We start from the raw sequence: 25,388 nt of genomic DNA on the forward strand, positions 1-25,388 counted from the left end.
TTTGAATTTTAGAAGTAAGGTCATTTTTTTTAGTATGGTACTAATGCTGTCATTAATTAAGAGGGTTACTCCACCAACTTTTCCCAGTTTCCTGTCTTTTCTAAATGTCAAGCAACCTCGGATATTCAGATTCAGTTTCCTTGTAAGCGCGTCTCTGTAATTACCAACTAATCATACATATTTCACAGCAGAATACAGTGATATCACCAAATTAAAGACTATTTCTGTCTGAGGGCTATAGAGGGGAGTGGAGAAAAGAAAACATACCTAACTGTATTTGTGTTAGAAAAAGGTTGAGCAATGTTGAACATTGTGGTCAGAAAAAGCTTTCTCACTATGGGCACTAAACCACCTGTATTCAGCATTCCATAGAATATTCAGTTTCTTAAAGCAGCCTTAAAATACATAAATAATTTATTTCAAATATGATTCCTCATGGGACTGAAAGGCATTTCACAGTAAATCAAAATGGCGCACTGCCTCAGTCCAACATACAATCTCAATCGGCACTCTAATTCGAGTGGGTCCTACCTGAACTCAGATACACATTCTCTTACTCCAAGGACACTAAAGTCTTAACAGATTTACTATGACGATTGTACTATTGATTTTTAAAGAATTCTCTTTTTGGCTGCTTCCCTGCATTTAGCATTATTCCTGGAATTGATCCTTAATGGACTTCATTCATTTAATTCTCCTTCCACAGCCTGTGTACATTCGATCCCATTCTCCAGCATACCTACCCACTTCTTCATTCCACCGTCATGTAATCTCTACTATAACTCGTATGTGCTAATATGATTCTTACACAGACGAAAAGGCAATAGGAACATGTTAAGGGTGTTGTAAACAATATCAGTGCTAGGAAAGATAAAGCCATTCTTAAGAACATAATAGAGAATCGTCTAGAACCTGAAAATAAGAGAAAGAACTATAACCATGGATTCCAATGACGGTTGTGCTTGAATAACCTTTAAGTTCTTGAAGGAAATGGTTACATATTTACTCTTATTGTTATTCATGTACTATTAATGCGTATACGCACAAATTAAATAGGAGCAGCAGAAGACGACCGCTTGGCCACTCATGGCTGTTCCACCACTCCATAACTTCCTGAATGATCCACAATCCTACTTAGTCCAATAATGTTCACTCCTTTACTGACAAAGAAAATGTCCAACCCTGCGTTAAAAATATTCAAAGACTCTGCTTCTGAAATAACTCCACAGAGGCCAGTATCCTGTCACCAAGTCATTTTCTATTTAAACATGGAGAGTCCTTGATACTGATCCAGCTCCCTCAGAACCAGCTCTCAGAGTGAGCATAACCTCGGACACTCCTGTTTATATCTTTCAGCCAGGGCTTCCTGATTGGACCGAGTTAACAGCCCCAATCAAGGAACTCACATTTGGAGGTCCACCTAGCTGACCACATTACAATCACTACATGCCTCCCACTCTGAGTCCCAGGACAGAGGCCAATTCTTCTTTCTGTAGCTCCTCCTGGGGTGTTTATGCACTAGGTCAGGTTCTGCCAACACTCCCTGTGATATGGCCGGTGTGCAATGCACATTAGCTTGCTTCTTGCACCCAAAGCGTCTCGGAAGAAACTCAATGCCTCTTCAGTCAGCAAAGGCATTGAGGCTTCAACATTCACCATATCCATCTCTGATTCCATGGTACTTTTAATGCTTGACAGAGAGCCCGGGTTCTGGAACAGTCAGAAGGACTGCCGAGGAGCTGGACACATTTTGTTCCCACACCATTTGCGAGTTTGTAGTTTTCCTAAAGTCAGGTGCTTGTTCAGGACCACTGCACTATCTGAACTTCATACATCACAAGACCTGACCTGGAGTCGACTATGCCTTTTCCCCACACAGGACCATTCCTGTGGTTTGTACACTAAACTTTGCCCTCTAAAGTAAACCATCTCTCTCGCTTAGCGGATCCAGTGTCCAGCATTGGCGTTCCTAATGCCTTTTCACTCTCCTCCTCGTCATGGAAGATCAGGTTTAACTTGGTGCAGAGTCTTCTCCTCATTAGCAACTCTGCTGGAGCTGTCCCTGTAGTTCTGTGAGGGGTCTCCTTAAATTGGAACTGGGACAGTTTGGTATCTAGTGAAACTGTAGGCTGTTTCCTTAAGCCCGTCTTCAAAGTGTGAACTACTGTTACTGCCAGACCACTGGATGATAAGTGGTATGCAGCTGTCCTGTATGACTCATACCATTTAACTTCAGGAAATACTTGAGTGCAACCATGGCCCGTTACCTTTGACCAATACTTCAGACAGCCATGTATTACGAAAGATCAGCACAGTTTTTCTATTGTTGTCCCTGTGTTTGACAAATGACTCTATGCAGACCCCAACCACTTCGAGTGGGCATCCCCAATGACTAAGAACATTATACCAGCCTTTCATAGGCTTTCCTCCCACCCGGCCCCCTGTAAAAACGCCATCCCATATTCCCAATTCCTTCGTCTCCGCCGCATCTGCTCCCAGGAGGACCAGTTCCAACACCGCACAGCCCAGATGGCCTCCTTCTTCAAGGACCACAGATTCCCCCCAGACGTGATCGATGATGCCCTCCACCGCATCTCCTCCACTTGCCGCTCCTCCGCCCTTGAGCCCCGCTCCTCCAACCGCCACCAAGACAGAACCCCACTGGTTCTCACCTACCACCCCACCAACCTCTGTATACAACGTATCATCCGCCGTCATTTCCGCCACCTCCAAACGGACCCCACCACCAGGGATATATTTCCCTCCCCTCCCCTATCAGCGTTCCGCAAAGACCACTCCCTGACGAGGTCAGGTCCACACCCCCCACCAACCCAACCTCCACTCCCGGCACCTTCCCCTGCAACCGCAGAAAATGTAAAACTTGCGCCCACACCTCCTCCCTCACTTCCCTCCAAGGCCCCAAGGGATCCTTCCATATCCGCCACAAGTTCACCTGTACCTCCACACACATCATCTATTGCATCCGCTGCACCCGATGTTGCCTCCTCTATATTGGGGAGACAGGCCGCTTACTTGCAGAACGCTTCAGAGAACACCTCTGGGACGCCCGGACCAACCAACCCAACCACCCCGTGGCTCAACACTTTAACTCTCCCTCCCACTCCACCGAGGACATGCAGGTCCTTGGACTCCTCCACCGCCAGAACATAACAACACGACGGCTGGAGGAGGAGCGCCTCATCTTCCGCCTGGGAACCCTCCACCCACAAGGAATGAACTCAGATTTCTCCAGTTTCCTCATTTCCCCTCCCCCCACCTTGCCTCAGTCGGTTCCCTCAACTCAGCCCTCCTAACCTGCAATCTTCTTCCTGACCTCTCCGCCCCCACCCCACTCTAGCCTATCACCCTCACCTTGACCTCCTTCCACCTATCACATCTCCATCGCCCCTCCCCCAAGTCCCTCCTCCCTACCTTTTATCTTAGCCTGCCTGGCACACTCTCCTCATTCCTGATGAAGGGCTTATGCCCGAAACGTCGAATTTCCTGTTCCTTGGATGCTGCCTAACCTGCTGTGCTTTAACCAGCAACACATTTTCAGCTGGTGTATCTGCCAACAGGAGATGGGTCAATGAATCCGCATTCACTACTTGGCCTCCTAGACAGAGTCCCAAATTACATGCACTTAGAATGAACGTCCACTGTTGAATTTGGGCTGAAGCTATAGGTGGCATTGCCTTGTCCTTTTTAAGTAGACTTAACAAGAGTCTGTGGTTTGTTATTATAAATACACGTCTGTAAAGGTATTGGTGGAACTTCCTGACTCCAAATATGATTGCCAAACCTTCCTTCTGTATTTGGGCGTACTTACACTCTGCATTAGCTAAAGTCCTGGATGCATACATTATCGGTTGTCCCTCTCCCTTCAGCCACCTATGAGCTAACACTACCCCATAAGAGGCATGGGGAGTCATCACATGCCAATATGAGATCTTGTTTAGAATCACAGTGTGCTAACACCTTGGGAAGACGATAGCACTTTCTTCCATTCCCTGAAGGTTGTTGTTTGGCTATGTGACCATTTCCAAGGCTGACCCTTTTGTAAGAGTTAATGGGAAGATGCCAGGATAGGGGCCCAGTTACAGATGAATTTTCCTTAAAACTTCACTAGCCCCAGGAAAGAGCTCCGGTACAAACGGAGCCGGGGCATCTTGCATTGCCCTAATTTTATCTTCCAACGTGTGTAACCCAGTCGTGTACACTCTGGAGCCCAAGTAGGTCACTTGGGGTGACTGGAACAAGCATTTTTCCCTTTTAAGGCACATGCCTGCCTGGCAGAAATACCTGAGGACTATGTCCAAGTTCTGGAAGTGCTCCTCACAGGTCTTTCCTGTTATTAGCAGGTCATCCAGATAAATTTTACCTGTGGTAAAATGCTCTCCATCGTCCGCTGAAAAATGGCACAGGTTGATGAGACCCTAAATGACAGTTTAGTATACTGGTATAAACACTTATGGGTATTAATTGTAACTTACTTCTGTGAATCCTCATCTAATCACAATTGTAAATACATAGACTCACATCCAGTTTCATGAAGGGCAGCCCCCTGTCAGCTTTGTGTATAAATCCTTTATGTGAGGGATTGAGTATTTATCCAGCTGAGAAAAGCAGTTTACCGTTTGTTCAAAATCCCTATAATCGGTACGACTGGTGCCAACGTCATACTGAAAGAGGAAGTGATTGCGAAATGAGATCAGCTAACATTCGAAAGAGAGGAAATGTTAAGAAGAATGGCTGTATGTAAAGGTGAAAGGTCACCAGGACTAGATCAGATGATTGAAGGATAATGAGGAAAGGAAAAATGGAAACTGCAGAGCAATTGATCATGATCATCCAATCTCCTTAGTTGCAGGAACTGTTCCAGAGAAGAATTGCACATCTTGTTCAAAAAGGGGAAGCAAGATGAAATCCAGTAATTACAGGCCAGTCAGTTTAGCCCTGTATGGGAACGATTTCAGGAATGATGATCTGGCTAAAAGTTAACAATCACTTGCACAATCATAGTTGAATTAAGAAAAGCCAGCATGGATTTGCTGAAAGGAAATCAAATTTAACAAACTTGGCTGAGTTTTTGGTGAGATAACAGAGATGGATAATAAAATACAATTTGTTTGATTATGGTGTCTATGGACTTCAAAATGGATTTGTTGAAGAGTCACATGGCAAAGTTGAAGCACATAGAATAAGAGGGACAACAACATGGCGACAACATTAGCTAGTATGAGAGGAACAGAGAATAGTGGTGAATGACTGTTTTTCAGACTGTAGAAAGGTTTATAAAGACCTGGTAATTGTCCCACTGTAGCAAATGGTTATGATCTAGAATGCACTGAACTGCTTGAAAGTATAGTGGAAGAAGATTTCTTTTATGTGTTTCGTGGGTTAGATATACACATGAAGCAAAAATTAGCAGGCTGCAAGGAGAGGGGAAAGATGGTGGGACACTGGAATCAATACAGGCTCAACTGACTGATAGTCCCCTTCTGTGCAATAATCATTCAAATCATTCCATGAATTGGAGACAGAAACTATGCAAAGATCGATCAGTATTTCAAACTGCAACATGCACCATTGGAGAGAGATTGGAATGATCCATCTCCAAAACAAATGTCAAAATGTCTCAGACCTTTGCACTCATGTCCACCTCCAAGAAATGAATGACCATTGGTACATAACCAGACTCGCTGTTGGCCTTCACATTCAGTCTGATGGTGTAACCAAAATGGAGGAAGGCCTTGCTAAGGTCATTGTGCTGCACTGAATTGCAGCTAGTAATCTCCAGCTCTTTACTGACATAGGCACGAAGAAAGATGGAGAAAGGGTTCAAACAAAGAAAACTGGGCTTCTGCCCGACGTGTTTACACTTCTCCCCTTGCCCCCACCCCAAGTCAGAAGCTCATTTGCTCATGATGAAGTTTGCCCCTGCTAGGATCAGGTTGTCAATGTTTAGCAGCATCCTCACTGGCTCCAAAATGAAGAGAAAATCGATGATGAGTACCTCAGCACGTAGAGCAGGGGAACGAGCAAGCTGCCTCAAGCTTTTCTGAAGCCACATTGATTACACAACATAAAAGTAATTGGAAGAACGGTGGTTCCGCAAGATAAATTACTTGGGTGCTCAAAACTATGTCAGATCGTCACATTTACTGGTAACATTTAGAAGGTGGGACTAGTCTCCAAGGAGCCACCATCTGTCATTGTTTGGAGATGTGAAGAACAATGGCCAGCTTATAATCAAGTCATTATGGCAGTTTCCAGGTCTTCTTGCACAGACAAGTGTGATCATCTCAGTAACATAGCATCTAAACATTACTGGAGTGGAAATCATTGTAGTGATAAATGTTTGGAGGATTGCATGTAGATGGCAAACATCGCATTGATCACCTGGGAGATGCATCCTGTATGCTGCAGATTGCGACACCCTGCACATCACGAATAGATCTTTGGAGGGAGCTAATGACACAGAAACGCAAGGCTGTGGTGACTTTGATCCTCAATGTGAACGTGTGCCCACCTGGCTCACTGGGCAAGATATGACAGCAATGATCTGTTACACAGGTTGGTGCTTAGGAGTTATAGAGTCATCCAGCACGGAAACAGACCCTTTGGTCCAACCAGCCCATGGTGACCATAATCCCAAACTAAATTAGTCCCACCTGCCTGCTCCTAGCCCTCCAAACCTTTCAGCATTGGTAGTCAAACTTGATTTGCTTGCATACCCCATGGGGGGGTTATAACCTCCTGTGAACTGGAGATCCATATTAATGCACTCTATTCCATGCAGCAGCACCAACAGCAGATGAGTGAGGAGGAAGTGGCCACTGCCCCTCTGCTCATGCCATTGCTGCTTCTCTCAAAGATGAAGGTTGGGCTGTAGGAGCTACTGTTCCATGTTATTTTAAAGGCTGGCATTTCATTTAAGAATTGCACTTATCCAAATAAGCAAACAAACACAGGAATTTGGGAATACTGATTATACAGATTATTAAAAGTAACAATACAAATTAACAAAGTCAAAGAATTAAACGAACCAAGAAATTGGTGGTGGTGGTGCGGGGTGGTCTATTCCCTGTAGGACAGAATTGAAAGGCAGAGAAGTTACGTTTAAACTTCTCCAGAATCTTGGTAATATCATATTTGGTCTACTGTGAACAGATTATAAAAAGGATATCGAAGTCTTGGAGAAGGTGCAGAAAGATTCACTTGTGACTACTGAGCTATCAGGAAAGAAACACTGGGCTTCAGGTCTATCCTCTCAGGCTGAGGGCTTAACTGCAAGGGCAGGATTTGTTTCATGGGAAAATAGTGATGAGGTATTTAGCATTAAGAGGATTTGAAAGGATAGATGCAGAAATGGTGCTTTCAGTTATGGATCCATTTAGAACTGGAGCCATAAATATAACAGTGAGTCATTAATAAATCCAGGAGGTACTCAGGAGAAATGTTTATCCACTGAATGGTGAGAATAAGCACCGCATTACCACAAGTGTGAAAAACAGAAAAGCATTTAAAGGGGAAGATAGAAAAGCAAGAAGATTGGTGGAGTTGTGGATAGTGAGGAGGGCTGTTGTCGGCTGCAAAGGGACTTAGATATGATGCAGAGCTGGGCTGAGGAGTGGCAGATGGAATTCAACCCTGTCAAGTGTGAGGTTGTCCATTTTGGAAGGTCAAATAAGAATGCGGAATACAGGATTAGGAGCAGAGGGATATTGGGGTCAATGTTCATAAGCCTGAAGGGCTTATGCCCGAAACGTCGATTCTACTGTTCCTCGGATGCTGCCTGACCTGCTGCGCTTTTCCAGCGACACATTTTCAACTCAGGTGGAGCGCTCATTAGCAGAGGGATTGAATTCAAGAGTGGTGAGGTGATGTTGCAGCTGTACAGGACCTTGGTAAGGCCACATTTGGAGTACTGTGTGCAGTTCTGGTTGCCTCACTTTAGGAAAGATGTGGAAGCTTTGGAGAGGGTGCAGAGGAGATTTACCAGGATGTTGCCTGGAATGGTGAATCGGTCGAACGAGGATAGGTTGAGAGTGCTAGGCCTTTTCTCATTGGAACGGCGAAGGATGAGGGGTGACTTGATAGAGATTTATAAGATGATCAGGGGAATAGATAGATAGAGTAGACAGTCAGAGACTTTTTCCCCGGGTACAACAGAGTGTTACAAGGGGACATAAATTTAAGGTGAAGGGTGGAAGGTATAGGGGGGATGTCAGGGCTAGGTTCTTTACCCAGACATGGGTGGGGGCATGGAATGCGCTGCCTGTGGGAGTGGCAGAGTCAGAATCATTGGTGACCTTTAAGCGGCAATTGGTTAGGTACATGGATAGGTGCTTAATCTAGGATAAATGTTCGGCACAACATCGTGGGCCGAAGGGCCTGTTCTGTGCTGTACTGTTCTATATTCAGGAATAGGAAAGGAACAGAAAGCTGTCCGTATGAGGTCAGATGATGGAGGCTCACATGGAGCTTCGGCATTGAGCTGAATAGCCTATTTCTGTCTGTGGCTAACTTGTAAAATTCCTTCATAGACTTAATCAGCCCATTCAAATCAGCTTTTATAGCTTCAATACAATCCACAGCAGAAAAGCATCTATGTTTTACCCTATTTAACCTCCTCCTGCTATCATTATAGTCAACTCTACCCTAGACTCCATAACAGAGCTGTGCCAAAGGTTAAATCACAACAGGATCTAACCACGTGTGATACATGATTTATTCTGATTGGCTGCCTACCCTGGCATGCAACAGTTCAGGAAACATCATTTCCAGATAACATTCAATCACCATTTGTACTTACCCTTAATCTTGTACATAACCATATTTTCATCAGGTCCTGTTGTTAATAGAGTGCTCTCTCTGGGAGACTATTTCCCATGCTGTGAAAGGAAAGAAATGCTTCAAATTTCAAAGGCTGAACATTCATTATGCACTTCACTTGATAGAAGCAACCCAAGTGACCCAGCAAGGAAGACATCCATTCAACTGCTACAGTGATATCACAGGTCCATCTACATCATAGTTAAAATACATCAACTGGCCTTGGGATTTCCATGCAACAAAGACAAAAACTGCCTGGGTCCAGCAGAAAATAATCAGTTAGATACAGGGTAAAGCTACCTCCACACCATCCCCATTAAACACTCCCAGAACAGGACAACATGGTGTTAGATACAGAGTAAAGCTCCCTCTATACACTGTTCCCATCAAACACTCCCAGGACAGGGACAGCACGGGGTCAGATACAGAGTAAAGCTCCCTCCACACCATTAAACACTCCCAAACAGGACAGCACAGTGTTACATACAGCATTAAAAAGTCTCCTCTATACTGTCTCCATTAAGCACTCTCAGGACAGGTACATGAGCAAAGCTCCCTCTACACTGTCCTCAACAAACATACTTCAACTCTCAATGTCCCTCCACATCACAATGCTCCACGCACTCCCTACATCAATTGTTACAGCTTGATGAGGTACTTCAGCAAATGTAGTAGCACTGCGTTGGGGTCTCGTTACCACAATATCTTGAGCAAGGAGAACCATGAATGGGCCCTTTTACACATCAGAAAGAGGGCAGAATTGAAGTACATGTTGAATTCAATTCAAGTTCTACAGATTTTAACCAAAATTGCATCCCTCTGTTTATCACATTAAATTGAGAAATACATTTTTTTACTGTACCCATGCAGTCTACTTCTCACAGAACACTTCATGCTTCCTTTGCAACATAATTAAATTCAGCATCTGAGATCAGTTATTATTCAGTTCTCGATCTTCTAACACAAAGCTCTGGAGGAGATTCTAGCTTGTGCTTGTGGAAATTTAAATGTTTTCATCTGAGTCACCAGGTGGGATTTAACAGAGGTGATGGGGGTTTGCCCAATGTCTGAAGAGTGAGCAGGAGTAGCACACTGTTTTTCATCAGGAAAACCCTCTGCATTAAGTACCTCTCAGGCACATATGACTGAAAAGTCTGTCGGAGCAGAAACAAGCCATTCAAACCATCAAATCAGTTCTGCTGTTTAATAAGATCATGGTTTATTTTAGAATCCTCACCCCCACTTTCCTACCTTTCCCCCACAATCCTGGATTCCCTTACTGATTAAAAATCTGTCTGTCTCAGCCATGAATATTCTTAATCACCCAGCCTCATCAGCCCTCTGTGGAAAGAGTTCCACAGGTTCACTCCCCTCAGAGCTACTCACAACCTGGAGAGCAGCTGGCCGTCTAAGTGATCAAGGTCCCCCTGAGCACAGAGATTCTACCCCACAAGGGTTCCTGGCAAAAGAGAGGCTGGAAGCCCCTTTGGGTCAGCTGTGCTACCAGTGAAGTGATGGAAACTGCCACTTGGAGGCAAGCTATTGTCACTGGATTCCAGTCCACAACTGATAGACAGATGAGGTATTGGCAGTAAGACTCTCAGCATCCTCTCTTCTTCCTGTTTCTTTGATCAGAAATCGAGTGCCTTTGTACAAGAATACTCCTATGGGGGTCAACAAGTGATGCTGCATGGGCTTGCTCATTGTGGTCATCACATGGTGAGGCCCTGCCTGCCGTTCTGTTAATGTCAGGGGTGCTGACAGGATAAGGCACTTCAGTGGACTGGACAGAGTTTTGGTCTCCTTATTTAGGGAAGGATATAAATGTGTAAGAAGTTCAGAGAAGGTTGATTTGACTGATGGAGGGATTTTATGAGGAAAGGTTGGGCCTACATCCATTGGGAGTTTTGAAGCACGAAAGGTGACCTCATTGACACAAAAAGATCCTGAGGAGACTTGACAGGGAGGATACCAGAAGTTTGTTTCCTCCTGTGGGTGAGACTAGAACTAGGGCACAATTTAAAAATAAGGGTTTCCCATTTAAGACATCAATTAAGATTACATTAATATTTATCTTAGAAGATGGAGAGGTTTTGGAACTCTCTGGAAACTGGTGGAGTCAGATTTATTGAGTATTTTAAAAGTAGAGGTAGATTGTTTTGTGACTGACAAGCGATTTAAAAACGATCAAAGATTGGAGGGAATGTGGAGTTGAAGCCACCAGCAATCATCTTGCTGAGCAGGCTGTAGGGGCTGAATGTGCATTCATTGACTGCCTAAGGGCTTCAATCTGCTGAAGGGAAGTTAGCTATCCACAGAAGTTGAGGCTATGGGCTTCATTGAAGTGAAGGTAAAATGGAGGGGGACAGCAGGGTCCCCATCCACTATCCTCGCTGCTGATTAAATGATAGCCCGCCATGAAGCTCCTGCGGGGGAGGCATTAAATTCCTCCCACTCAGCTTTGAGCAGAAACAGCATATGACGACTCACTCAAAGCTCTGTCTTCATATCTTACGGTTTTGTTTTCTGTACTTCTGGAGATTTTCATGGAGTCTTTCTCTAGCTTCACTTTTCAATGTGAAAGTTGGCCTTTCAAAAAAAAAATTGAAATCAGATCTATAATTTTAAATATATTAAAATCACAGTAAGTTAAAACTTCAGTAACATTCTTAATTTAAATGTGCTATGCTAATTTATGTCCAGTTAGTAATGTCATAACAACCTGAAATTGACAATATTCATTACAAGTAGTGGCTAAGTTGATTAAAAGGGGTGAGATATCAGAATGCCCATTATATTTTACTACATAGACAGAGCAGAGTGTTCTCACATGTTGCATCACGTAAGCTATTTACCACTCAACGGATTCTCCGGAGGCGAGAGTCAGACAGACATTTGGAGAATGTCAAACTGATTTGGTTTTGAGGGTATAGCACTTTGTGTCCTGCCTAGTACTCCCAGAGTTAAGGGACAATTAGGTGTGTTTCTGGAGGAAAAATTGCAAGAATATGGGTTCAGAGAGTTTAAAAAATAGTGATGGGATCAGTGAGCCTAACATTTCCCAATTATGAAAATAATGTTTTCAATCACAATTTATAATTCAGTTCAGTACAAAAGATGATAAAGAAAAAAACAGAAAGGAAAGAGATAATGTCAATATTCAAAATAAATAAAACCATGTTTAATAAAACTAAAATGGTCAAGACAGTTTCTGCATCATTAATAAAACAGAAATCTTATAAATAAAATTGGATACTGAGTTGTAAAGGGAACATATAAAATTTAGAAGTGCTTTTCTTTTATTCCTTCATGGGATATTAGCGTTGCTGGCTAGACCAGTGTTTATTGCCCACAGGGCAGTTTTGAGTCAACCACGTTGCTGTGGGTCTGGAGTCACATGTAGCCAGACCAGGTAAGGATGGCAGATTTCCTTCCCTAAAAGACCAGATGAGTTTTAATAACAATCATCGTTCACATGGTTGCCTTTACTCTAGATTTTAATATGCTTAGTGAATGTGAATCCTGCAGGTCATGGAAACACAGAAAACCGGCAGGAACAAAACAATCTTTATCTGTCCAACATTATCAGTAGATGCAAAGCTGACTGAGCAACAAACCTCAGCACCAAACAGAGTCAGGGAGCCTGCAGCATGGTGTCATTTACTTCGGTCAAAAATCATACAGTATCAGGCTATAGTCCAACGGGTTTATTTGAAAACACTAGCATTCAAAGTGTGCTCCTGTCTCAGGTGGACTATAACCTGGTGTCGTGTGATTTTTGACCTTGTCTAACCCAGACCAACACCAGCACCTCCATATCATAAGTAAATGGCAACCATTTACTTATAGACAGGGTGAAGTGGGGGAGGGTCAATGAATAATTTTTCCTCTTATTGTATAAAAGAATATCACTTCAAAATACTCTGCTCTCTTGAGGTAAGAAAAGGGTTCTCTCATGAAATGGAACAAAACAAACAAACAGTCATTGATGTATTTTGGACCTGGTCACATAACTCAAAATGCACTCCCAACTCACTAGTTCTTAAGAGGAGATAAGTCAAGCTGTGACATTTTGCTGAGGGGAATGCACTATAAAGCTCTGAAGTACAAGCTAGGCAGGTTAATAAAGTCAGTTCCTTCTCATGAAATGAGGTCAATGTAACTGGATCCTTGTGATGTAGAAACATGGGAAAGAAAATATCAACAGCCTCCTTTGTGACTAAACTCCAAGGATTTTGAATTACTGAGTGGGGAGGGTGATGGAGGTGTATTTGGGTTTTGACTTTAATTTTGACGCTTTGGTGAGGTGTTGCATGGGGAGCATTTAGGCTCAGGTTTTGCTGAGATATGATTTCCATAGCCACTGGTCACTCTCTGATACCTTGCTGCGGTGGCCAATCTTCACATTAATTCTCCTGCACTGAATATTGGGAAGCTTTTTGATTGCAAAAAGGAAAATGTCCAACCCTGCCCTCACCCAATGTAGTACATCAGGATCACCAGACAGTGAGCAGAATAGGAATCTTGGTCGATTCTTCTACCCTGGGAGGTGAGCAATTGAAGTGAACCTATTTGATCCCTGGTCAAGATCGGTACAGACTAGGCATAAAGTCTAGGCTTTGCCTTGTCTGTATGGCTCAGTATTTTGTTTACACCCCAAACCTTTTGAAAACCGTACGCGGATTGAAAAATTCTACATGTCTCAGACTGTCCAAATAGGGTTCTCAACCACCACAAAAAGGTTGGGATAATGTATTATTAAATGTGTTACCTTTCAGCTGTCAGCACAATCTAAAGTGTTCTAACGGGCTGTTAACTCATTCCAATTGAAAGATTATCAAACATATTAGAGAAAATATGTAACAAAAAAATGTAAAAAGTCACAATTGGTTTAATACTGCTGGCCACTACTTCCAAATACTCTACGGCATCTTTCATTCTGATTCTGAGAGTTCAGTTCAGTGCACAGATAGTCCTTCTACGGACTCGAGAAAGATCTCTGCAAACTGTACAACGCAATGGTCACACTTGGACTGCACTGCGGAATGTTCACACACGGATCTGGTATCCCACATCATTGAGGTTTTTTTGCTCTGTTGTTTTCTTCTCTCCCGAAGATCTGGAAAATAAGGAAAACATTATGAAACATTCAATGGCTCAGGAGAAACGAAATACTGTTACTGAAATAAAAACAGCTCTCAAGGAGACTGCTAAGAGTCATAGAGTCACAATGATGTACATCACAGAAACAGACCCTTCAGTCCAACTTGTCCATGCAGACCAGATATCCTAAATTAATCTGGTCCCATTTGTTAGCACTTGACCCATATCCCTCTAAACCTTTGCTATTTATGTACCCATCCAGATACCTTTTAAATGTTGTAATTGTACCAGCCTCCACCACTTCTTCTGGCAGCTCGTTCCATAATTGCGCCACCCTTTGGGTGAAAACGTTGCCCCTTAGGTCCCTTTTAAACTTTTCCCCCCTCACCGTAAACCTATGCCCTCTAGTTCTGGACTCCCCCAGTCCAGGGAAAAGCCTTTGTCTATTTACCCTATCCATGCCCCTCATGATTTTATAAATCTCTATAAGGTCACCCCTCAGCCTCCAACACTCCAGAGAAAACAGCCCCAGCCAATTCTGCCTTTCCCGATAATTCAAACCCTCCAACTCTGGCAACATCCTTGTAAATCTTTTCTGAACCCTTTCAAGTTTCACAACATCTTTCCACTAGGAGGGAAACCAGAATTGCACACAATATTCCAACAGTGGCCTAACCAATGTCCTGTACAGCCACAACAGAGATATTCCCCAGCTCGAATAGTTGGAGAGGAGCAAGCATTCAGTCAGAGTGCATCCTGCCATGCATGGCTGATCTAAATTAACGCTATATAACCAATCTGGCATCTTTAACATAACTACAAACGATTATTGCTACCAAAAAAAACTACATTAAAAAACTAACTGTAAAACCTTGAAGGGGAGACTCTCCCCCCTGTCCATAGGGGGCACTCACCCTACCCATCCATCCCCCCTTAAGCCTGGATTGTATCCGGCCTTAGACAAAAATAATTAAGTAAACAAGGAGATGATCCTTAAATCAACAAAAGAAGACAAAGTCAGGATAAGCACTGCGCCCATTCCCGGCTCCGTGTCAACCCCAATTATGACTAAAAAAGAGAAAAAGAACAAAACCAAAGAGGAAAACAACGAAGGGCACCCATAAAATTCCCCATGATAAAATTCAATTATAAAAATATAATAGGAACAACATATTCCAAGACTTTTTTTTTAAAAAGTAAAATTATTAGGGAAAGTGAAAAAAAGGGTACAGGGAAAGAAGGAAGAGAGGACGAACATTAACCATATTCTTCAGATCAACCAGACTATTTCAAACACCTTGGTTTTATCCACTAAGTCAAATGTATAAACTGAATCCTCATGGTTGAAACGAGGCCCTGCCGGGTACCTCATGGAGTCCTGAATGCCCAGGTTCCTCAGCCTCTTGACTTCATCGAAGGACTTCCTCTTTCTAATTACAGCTGCTGAGAAATCTTGAGAAAACATAATTTTGACACATTGTGCAGCAGTGCCTGTGGGTCTTCCCTCAGTGATCTGGAGGCTTCTATCACTCTTTGCTTACCCCTGTGTGTGAGGATGTGCACTAGGACTGGGCGGGAGCACTGTACCGGCCAGAACCTGTGCACCACCACCTGATAGTTCCTTTCAATCTGCAGCCGGCTGGACTCTATTTGAAGGCCCAGGAACTACGGCAGCCAGTTTTCAAAGAAGCTGACTGGCTGTCCACCTTCTTCACCCTCCGGGAACCCAATAATCCGTAAATTTGTCCATCGACCTAGATTTTTGAGGTAGTGATCAGATCTCGCAAGGCCTGTACTTGCTGGCCCAGGGCCTGGATCCATCCGGACGAGGACCCGATTGTCACTTCAGAGGCTGTGGTTTGACCCTCCACCTTCTCCATCCACGCCCTGAAGTCCTGGGAGCTCCTGTTCATGCTTTTGCAGCATGGACGTGATGGGTTGGATCCGGACACGGATCTCCTTGATCGCAGCCTCAACCTTCATGGTAAGTCTCGCAATCACTGCCACCAATTTCTGCGAGTCCGTTAAGTCTCTCGGGAGAGGCCGCTGCTGCAGTCTCTGGTGTGGTTGGTGCTGCAGGGGAGTGGCCTCCCTGCTGCTGTTTGCTTGCTCGTTTTCCCTTTGGCATCCTTCCCACTTCCAAATATTAACAAATATGCATTTCTAAGGCTTTAAATCAACAACCTCTCATAGGATTTGGCCTGGGATGGCAAAAAACACCAATACACCTTGGCTGTTATGCAGAGACATCCTTGGCAGTTCTACTGGATCGCCGCCATCATGTAGAGTCCTTGTACAAATTTAACATTACCTTCTTGCTCCTGTCCCTGTTCACAAAACTGAGAACACTGTTTGCTTTATTTTCTGCTATCACCACTCTCCTGCCACCTTCAATGATTTGAGGCATGCATCCAAAATTACAGTCACACACCTTTACTAACCAACAGTAAAATTCTCGAGGAGTTCTAATGTTAAGGCAAAGACGTTGCAACTGGTTCTCATGTCAGTGCTGAAGATGGAAACGGTTTTCACACCGAATGCTTGGCCATGGCCTTGAAAGGTTCGAAGAGGGTTGAAGTCATTTTGCAACATTGTGTGGTCCATCAGCCAATGAAGAACTATTTGAAAATACAATCATTTCCAGCAGACAAACACCTCTTGGCCTCAAAAAACACTATTCACATCAGAGAGGCTTGTGGTGTTGGCCATCTTTCTGCTTAGTTCATAGGGAGCATAAGTTTAATTAGCTGGCAATATGTCATAATATTTCTGCCAAGTTGAAAGTTGCATGAACTTTTTAAAAATTTCTTTTAACCATTGCAATTCTTCTAAAACTGTATAATGATGACTAAATTGACTGGTGCAAATGTGTTAACAACAGATACAAAGAACAAAAAACAGTATAGCACAGGAACAGACCCACCAAGACTGCACGGACACAAATTAATAAATTATACATGCTCCATATCTCTCTACACTGCCTGATCATGTATGTATCAAGATGCCTCTTAAATGCTGCTATTGTGTCTGCATCTATCACCTCCTCTGGTAGTTCGTTCCAAGCACTTAACACGTGCTATGCAAAAAAAAATTGCCTCATATTTCCTTTAAATCTTCCTTCTATACCTTAAACCTATGTTTCCTAGTAATTAGATTCATTGAGATGTACAGCACAGAAAAAGACCCTCCAACTCGTCTATGCTGACCAGATATCTCAACCCAATCTAGTCCTGCCTGGCAACACCCGGCCCATATCCCTCCAAACCCTTCCTAATCATATACCCATCCAGATACCTGTTAAATGTTGCATTGTACCAGCCTCCACCACTTCCTCTCAGAGCTCATTCCATACACGTACCACCCTCTGCGTGAAAAAGTTGCCCCTTAGGTCTCTTTTATATCTTTCCCCTCTCACTGTAAACCTATGTGCTCTAGTTCTGGACACACTCACCTCAAAGGAAAAGACTTTGTCTATTTATCCTATCCACGCCCCACATGACTTTATAAGGTCACCCTCAGCCTCAGACGCTCCAAGGAAAACAGCCCTAGTCTATTCAACCTCTCCCCATAGTTCAAATCCTCCAACCCTGGCAACATACTTATGAATTTTTTTCTGAACCCTTTCAACTTTTAACCTGGAAAGAAAGACTCCCAACTATCCGTTCTGTCCATGCCTGTCATCATTTTGTAAACTTCTACAGGTTTTGCCTAAGACTTTGACATCCAAGTGAAAGTAAATTAAGTTTGCCCAATCTGTCCTTGTAGCTAACATTCTCCAACCCAGACAATCCTGGTAAACCTTTCCTGTACTCTTTCCAAAGCCTCCACATCCTTTGACTGGCCTTAGTCTCTAACTCCTCTTTGGTCATTTCACTTGCTGACCTACTGATATGGTTCCCAACCTCTGCCACAAGAGTTTATACCCTCAAGTGACACTAGCAAACTACCCTGTTTTTTGTCATTTATATAAATAATTTGGATGTGAACATAGGAGGTATAATTAGTAAGTTTGCTGATGATACCAAAATTGGAGGTGTAGTGGACTGCAAAGAAGGTTACCTTAGAGAACAACAGGATCTTGATCAGATGGGCCAAGGAGTGGCAAATGGAGTTTAATTTAGATAAATGTGAGGCACTGCATCTTAGTAAAGCAAATCAGGGCAGGACTTATACATGTAATGGTAAGGTGCTGGGGAGTGTTGCTGAACAAAGAGACCTTGGAGTGCAGGTTCATAGCTCCTTGAAAGTGGAGTCACAGGTACATAGGATAGTGAAGAAGGTGTTTGGTATGCTTTCCTGTATTGGTCAGAGTATTGAGTACAGGAGTTGGGAGGTCATGTTGCGGCTGTAGGACATTGGTTAGCCAACTATTGGAATATTGTGTGCAATTCTGGTCTCCCTGCTATAGGAAGGATGTTGTGAAACTTGAAAGGGTTCAGAAAAGGTTTACAAGGCTGCTGCCAGGATTAGAGGATTTGAGCTATAAGGAGAAGCTGAATCGGCTGGGGCTATTTTCCCTGGAGCACAGTGACTGAGGGGTGACCGTATAGAGGTTTATAAAAATCACAAGGCATATGGATAGGGTAAATAGACAAGGTTTCCCCAGGGTAGGGGAGTCCAGAACTAGCGGACATTGGTTTTAGGTGAGAGGGGTAAGATTTAAAAGGGACCTAAGGGGCAACTTTTTCACACAGAGGGTGGTGCTATGTATGGAATAAGCTGCAAGAGGAAGTGGTGGAGTCTGGTACAATTGCAACATTTAAAAGGCATTTGGATTGGTATATGAATAGGAAGGATTTAGAGGGATATAGGCCAAATGCTGGCAAATGGGACTAGATTTACTTTGGATATCTGGTCAGCATGAATGAGTTGGATGGAAGGGTCTGTTGCTGTGCTGTACATTTCTATGACTTTGAATGGAAACAACCACTTTCTGTACAACTGTGTTTAGGAATTCCTTAATTTTTTTTTAAATAAAGAAAAGGCTGGTTTTCCCCAGTAATCGGGGTGGATTAGAAAGGATAAAGAGCAAACCAGTGTATGAACTAAAAGACAGAAATCAACTATTTTTGGAAAGCAGACTGGTTTTTGATTCCGGTTTTAGTATGAAGATGAGAAACGCTTCAGCAGCAGGTTTAATCATACAGATTTGAAGGTTGGGTTGGCAGAAAATACAAACGTCTGAAAACATACAACAGATTTAAGAACGGCTTCTTCCCCGCAGTTATCAGACTTATGAATGGAACTCTCATACTAGTACTGATGTCTCTCTGCACCTTCTCTATAGCTGTAACATTATATTCTCCATTACGCTGATGTACATATGTAAGGTATGATTTGTCTGGTTAGCATGGAAAAAAGTACTTGTCACTTCGACAATAATAAATCAAATCAAATTGTGCTTAATTCAGGACTTAATTGGCTAGGCTTGTTCTGTTGCAGCTAGACAATGGAGGATTCTTACCGTCTCTCACTGTGGCCATTCCTGCGATGCGGGCTTGACTGACTGCGATGGGGTGATGATGAATCCTTCTTCCGGTCACGGGTGGGGGATGATGGTGCGGCTGTTCCCTTCATAACCTGAGACAAATGGGTGGGACGGGGGAGTTGAGGAGGGAAGAAATGAGGTATGTCATTATCACGGAATTGACTTCTGGACTTTCCAGGCTTAAAATGGAACTTCCCACTATTGTAAAGCCTGGCAGTAATTACAGGATATTCATTTTTTAAAAAAAATCATGCATCTTCTCTCTCAGGTTCACCTCTCTCTTCCCAAATCTGATGCCTTGGCATCAATGAGGGGATTAGAGATAGTATTTGACAATAGGCTTCTCTTTCTGTATCAACTAAGCATGATTATGAAGAGCAAACTGTCTTAAACTCTGAAACTGGATCAATAAACACCGTTAAAAGAACAGTGTAGGCGTTTAGACCTTTGTTCTTTTTTCCTGTTAACATAACCAGCTTCGCCAGAGTTGTATACTTTCCCCTCACTACTTGGTGGCTGGAAGTTCACTCCCCTTCCCTACAATCTCCAATAACCTAAGGAGTCTGTTTTATTTGGCTTCCAAGCCATAACATGGCCATAATTCCCCAGGATCAGTTAAAGAAGGCACTCTTCCCAATAATTACACACTCCATATTTAGAGTGGGCAGCATCTGACGGGGATTCTCAGCCAGTTCCTTACCTTCAGTCGCATGTCCCGAGTATGCCTCTCCAGCTCCTTGCGCAGTTCCTCACGACTTAGCTTTTCTATGTCAAGGACTGAATGCTTCCACTCAATCTGTTCCACACTGTGGGGGTCATGGGACACATACTGTCCAATCTTGACTTTCTTCAGCGTATGCCAGCATTTTCTGTAGGAACTCTCGAACTCTGAGAGGAGATCAATTAAAGTCCTGCACACTGGGGGTTTGAACATCAAGTCCTCACGTCGACTCATGCCCAGTGTTCCAAAGCGTCCAGCATAGTGGATTCCAAGCACTATGTGGCGGAAGTAATTCCCTGAGAATTCAGTTTTGAAGCTAATGGGAAACCTCTCTACTCCAGGCATATTGTTGGTGAGGTAACTGACCACAAAAATTAAGGAAAATCACAGGACCATGCCTTCACCAGGATTTTAGGATATTGATGGCAGAATTTTGTGCGCTCCCCTATGATGTGTTTGGCAACAGAGGGCCATTTAATCAGATCGGAGGGTATTGGGTGTGGATCCTCTCCTTTCCACACTGTAGGGATTCTCTGATGGGAAAGCTCATGCATAATCTTCCTACTCTAACTGAAGCCCTTAAGTGAACAAATAATACTCACTCTAAAAGCCTTATCCTCCTGCTGGTATTAACCAGCAGTGAACAGGGGGTTTGCCTTCTGGACAGCACGATAAATAAACTTGTGCAGAGTTGCTTGTGCTCTCCCAGATGATGATTTCATTTAAAGGCACTCTGTGCCTGAAATGAAGGATCTAACACTGTGATAAAGCCCTCCCCTGAGGTTATCTCTCATTGTCACTCACCTGTGGGCTGGGGTATAACAATGGCATTAGGCCTTGGGTGGGTGCTGTACTGGCAGTCTACAATGACAAGCCAATGTAAAATGAGTACACCAAGCATTTCAAATGATTGAACCTGTACAAAGCAGGATGTAATCGGAGGCTTAAGATCAAACAATAAAATCTCCAAAAACATGTCCAAACTTTGCAGCTTTATAACAAATTAAAACTAAACTAAACTAACTAACTCCAGCTCACCTCAGAGGATCTTCAATGTCATCGCTGTTTTTATATCCGACAGAGTACTGTGGAGGCCCGGAACTCACTTCCTTACCTTTGCACTATTTGTTATGAATAGAAATGTGCCTAGAATTGCATCAAGCCATTTGGGGTCCTCATGCCTTCCTTGTGACAATAAACTTGAATTTTCTGCATAAATACCGTCACAATAGGTCCACAGCAGATGTCATCTTCCTAGTCTTGTCCCTGTAATACCTGGATAACAAGGACACCCATATCAGACTCCTATTTATTGACTTTAGCTCCACCTTCAAAACCATAATTTCAACTAAACTCATTTCCAAACTACAAGACCTAGGACTCTGCTCCCCTGCTCTACTACTGGATCATTGACATCCTGACCCACGGGCTACAATCAATAAGAATAAGTGACCATACCTCCTCCACAATAATCCTCAACACTAGTGCCTCGCAAGGCTGCATACTCAGCCCATTACAATGCTCCTTATACGCTCATGACTGTGTGGCCAAATTCAGTTCTAACTCCATTTACAAACTTGCTGATGACACCACCATAGTGAGGTGGATGTCAAGCAATGAGGAGACAGAATCCAGGAAAGAGTTAGACAGCTTAGTGGCATGGTGTAAGGGCAACAATTTCTCCCTCAAAGTCAGCAAAATGAAGGAGCTGGTCAGGAAGCAGGGTGGAGGACCTGCTCCTGTGGGTAAAAAATGAGGTCTGCAGATGCTGGAGATCACAGCTGCAAATGTGTTGCTGGTCAAAGCACAGCAGGTTAGGCAGCATCTCAGGAATAGAGAATTCGACGTTTCGAGCATAAGCCCTTCATCAGGAATAAGCTCCTGTGGGTATCAATGGGGCTGAAATGGAGATGGTTGACAGCGTCAAGTTCCTCAGAGTAAATATCATCACCACTCTGTCCTGGTCCATCCACATCAACACTACAACCAAGAAAGCACATCAATGTCTCTACTTACTCAGAAAGTTAAAGAAATGCAGCAAGTCCACATGACTCTTACCTACTTTTATAGATGCATCATAGAAAGCATCTTATCCAGATGCATCACACTGTGGCAACTGCTCTGCCCAAGACTGTAAGAAATTACAGAGTTGTGACCGCAGCCCAGTCCATTATGAAAACCAGTCTTCCATCCAGCTATACTTCCCACTGCCTCGGGAAATCAGCCAACATAATCAAAGACCCCGCCCACCCTAGGTATACACTCTTTCACTATCTTCCTTCGGGCAGAAGAAACAAAACTTTGAAAATACATACTAACAGGTTTAAGAACAGCTTCTTCCCTGCTGTTTTCAGACTTACACACAGACCCTTCGTATATTAGAACTGATCTTTCTCTTCACCTTTACTGTAGCTGCAACACTATCTTCTGTTCTATAACCTGATGTACTTATGTAAGGTATGATTCATCTGGTTAGTACGCAAAACACTATCTCAGTTCAATAATAATAAATAAAATCAAATAAATGCAAAATACTGCGGATGTGGGAGATCTTAACTAAAAACAGCAAGTGTGCAGATACTCAGCAGGTCTGACAGTATCTATGGAAACAGAGTTAATGCTTGGAGTCCAATGTGATTATTCTTCAGAACAGATTTTCTAACTTATTGTTCAATGATTCTGCGCAGGAAAGGATACATCCCTAAAATCACAGCTTCCAAGCATTTGATTGGTAGAGACTCGCGAATCATTTCTCGTGCTAGATCCATCAGGCTGTAAAATCAGAAATAAAAATGTTAGCTTTTAAAACCAACTTAATACTTCAAATGATTTTGAGCAAGTGCTTGGGTGACATGAACCCACTTAGGGATTTACATCACTTTATCTTGAATTTATTTCTCTGGATTTCCTGGCCTATAATCTCTGGCCTTACATTGCTGAAACTCAGAGGGCAATCAGATTCAGTGTAATTCCCAGTCAATCAGAAATTCTCACAAATGATAGGAAGTGAAAGCATTTACAAAGCCAGAGCTTGGAAGTGAATTGATTCACGATGAAATCATGAGGAGATGTGTTGCAGCTTTCCCATTTCTGACTGTTGGATCTTTGCAAAAGCTTGCATATGAGCATGCTCATGTGAATAAATGCCAGTAATTCGGAGATCAATCTCACGGTACTTACTAAGATTAAATATAATCAGATTTTGCTTAATCCACAAGGGATAGCAAAATAAAAACCCTTGATTGCAATCATTCCTGATGTGGAGGTGCTGGTGTCAGACTGGGTCGGACAAAGTCAGAAGTCACATGACACCAGGTTATAGTCCAACAGGTTTATTTGAAACCACAAGTTTTTGGAGTGCTACTCCATCACCTGGTGTCATGTGACTTCTGATGTAATCATTCTTGCCTAACTTGATGCAATAATGTAACATTTAATGGATATAATGCAACTAGGATTACGGGAAAAAGTCAAACTGTTCATTTGAAATCCAGATATTATCTGCCATACTTTCAAGAATGTTTGATTAGCAGTCATTTTTGAAGTTAATAGATAGCAATTTAAATTCATTAGCTTCCATTGTCGTATGTGGAAGGGCTAAAACCTTACTGAATGGAGTAAGCACCACACACTGTAGTTATATCAAAGAGCCTTGAACAGAGTAAAGAAGGACGTTGTAGGAGACATACCTGGGACTAGTATATTCCTACCAGTCTCTGTCGTTATAAAGGTTACATTCATGTCATTTGTAAATAGCACTGACGCAATAAACATCAAATTGTTTACTCAAGAAGTCTCTGCTAGTTAAAACCATTACATACTAAAGCATTTCGGGCTTGAAGGAACTCTCACATAACAGCAGTCACTTTGTGAAATTATTCATCAGCCTGTCTTTTCAAAGTCGGAGTGTAATTTTCAGAGTTCATCGAGCTGTACCCTACATGTTCAGGGAAAATAAAATGTCTGCTGTGAAAGAATTAAGTAATACCATAGCTTATCATAACATCTCCGAATGGTTCATTTTCATAATATACTTCAACAGCTCAATTCAGTCCCAAGGAATAGTCAAGTCTAAAAGTTGTGGATATGGAGGTGGATTTTAAGGGGGAGCTTAAAGGAGGTGGAGGAGGAGGTTAACCGTGATTTGGGAGAGTAAAGTATGGGTATATAGAGTATATGAAGTTTAATGTCAGTGGTTCGGCCTATAGTTGTACATTACTTTACCCCTTCTTGTGAAGTCTATTCAGCTCTCCAAACTCTTATGGCTAAATATACTCCACACACAGCTGGCTGATTTCTTGCTCCCTGTATCACAGATTAATAACCTGTGAAAGATCTGTTTAATCTTCTGTAAAGCTTGTGCATGATGCATCCAGCTATGAAACAAAATGAATACATGGGCACAGTGCCCATGAATAGCACGGTGGCTCAGTGGTTAGCACTTCTGCCCCACAGTGGCGGGGCCACGGATTCAATTCCACCCTCAGGTCTGTGTAGGGGTTTGCACATTCTCCCAGTGTCTGTGTGGGTTTCCTCTGGGTGCTCCGATTTCCTCCAATCATCCAAAGATGTGTAGACTAGGTGAATTGTCCATGGGAAATACAGGGTTATTGAGATAGGGTAGGGTAGGAGGGTGGGTCTGGGTCGGATGCTCTTCAGAGGGTTGGTGTGGACTCAATGGGCTGAATGGCCTATTTCCACACTGTAGGGATTCTAGGACTGTGTGTGGGGTCCTTGCTGCAGTTTCAAATGGTTGGAACAGTGTGGGTGAATGAGGCCCTAGCTTCAGGTCTAGTTGAGCAAGGAGAGCAGCCCCACACTCAGGCCACCCTAAGAATCGTACTGATTCCAGCATGCTAGAAAACTCCAGGCTGTAGGCCATTCTTTGTTTTCTGGTTCAGCCTACCCCCACAAGACATATGGTGGCCCAAAAGCTTCCTGCTGTGTTGCAATGGCTCAATGAAAAGTAGATTCTTCTGGCTGACCTCCATACTCACTTGCAGGAAGCTAACTGCAGATTCAAAGACTGAAGAGGAATCTTTCTCACAATAATTAGTCTAGCCACAATTGTCAATACTGATTATTATCTCAGTTCAGTCCAAACACAAGAACTAACATGAGACTTCCCCTTCTTGTTACATTTAAATTTTATTTCTAATTTATTTAGTTGCTTTTGGGGCAATGTTATTTGGTTAATATTGAGGAATGTATATTTGTATATCTTAGGCCCACACAGCA

General features: G+C 43.0%; 1 protein-coding gene across 4 annotated transcripts in view; it reads right to left on the reverse strand.

Annotated features, from left to right (window-relative positions):
• vash1 (vasohibin 1) overlaps positions 1-25,388 on the reverse strand; it is a 70,726-nt gene that overhangs the window by 4,977 nt on the left and 40,361 nt on the right. For 2 of the 4 annotated variants that reach the window (XM_060829525.1, XM_060829523.1), the window contains exons 4-9: positions 22,848-22,922; positions 20,130-20,511; positions 19,406-19,521; positions 13,610-13,957; positions 11,329-11,427; positions 8,819-8,897 (exon numbers count right to left, since the gene is read on the reverse strand). In XM_060829525.1, the coding sequence (XP_060685508.1) occupies positions 13,888-13,957; positions 19,406-19,521; positions 20,130-20,511; positions 22,848-22,922 (643 nt within the window). In that variant the 3' untranslated portion in view covers positions 8,819-8,897; positions 11,329-11,427; positions 13,610-13,887. The remainder of the gene's footprint in view (positions 1-8,818; positions 8,898-11,328; positions 11,428-13,609; positions 13,958-19,405; positions 19,522-20,129; positions 20,512-22,847; positions 22,923-25,388) is intronic. The other 2 variants (XM_060829524.1, XM_060829526.1) reach the window with 2 other exon arrangements.

The sequence above is a fragment of the Hemiscyllium ocellatum genome, chromosome 8 (assembly GCF_020745735.1).
Source record: "Hemiscyllium ocellatum isolate sHemOce1 chromosome 8, sHemOce1.pat.X.cur, whole genome shotgun sequence".
Lineage (NCBI taxonomy): Eukaryota > Metazoa > Chordata > Chondrichthyes > Orectolobiformes > Hemiscylliidae > Hemiscyllium > Hemiscyllium ocellatum.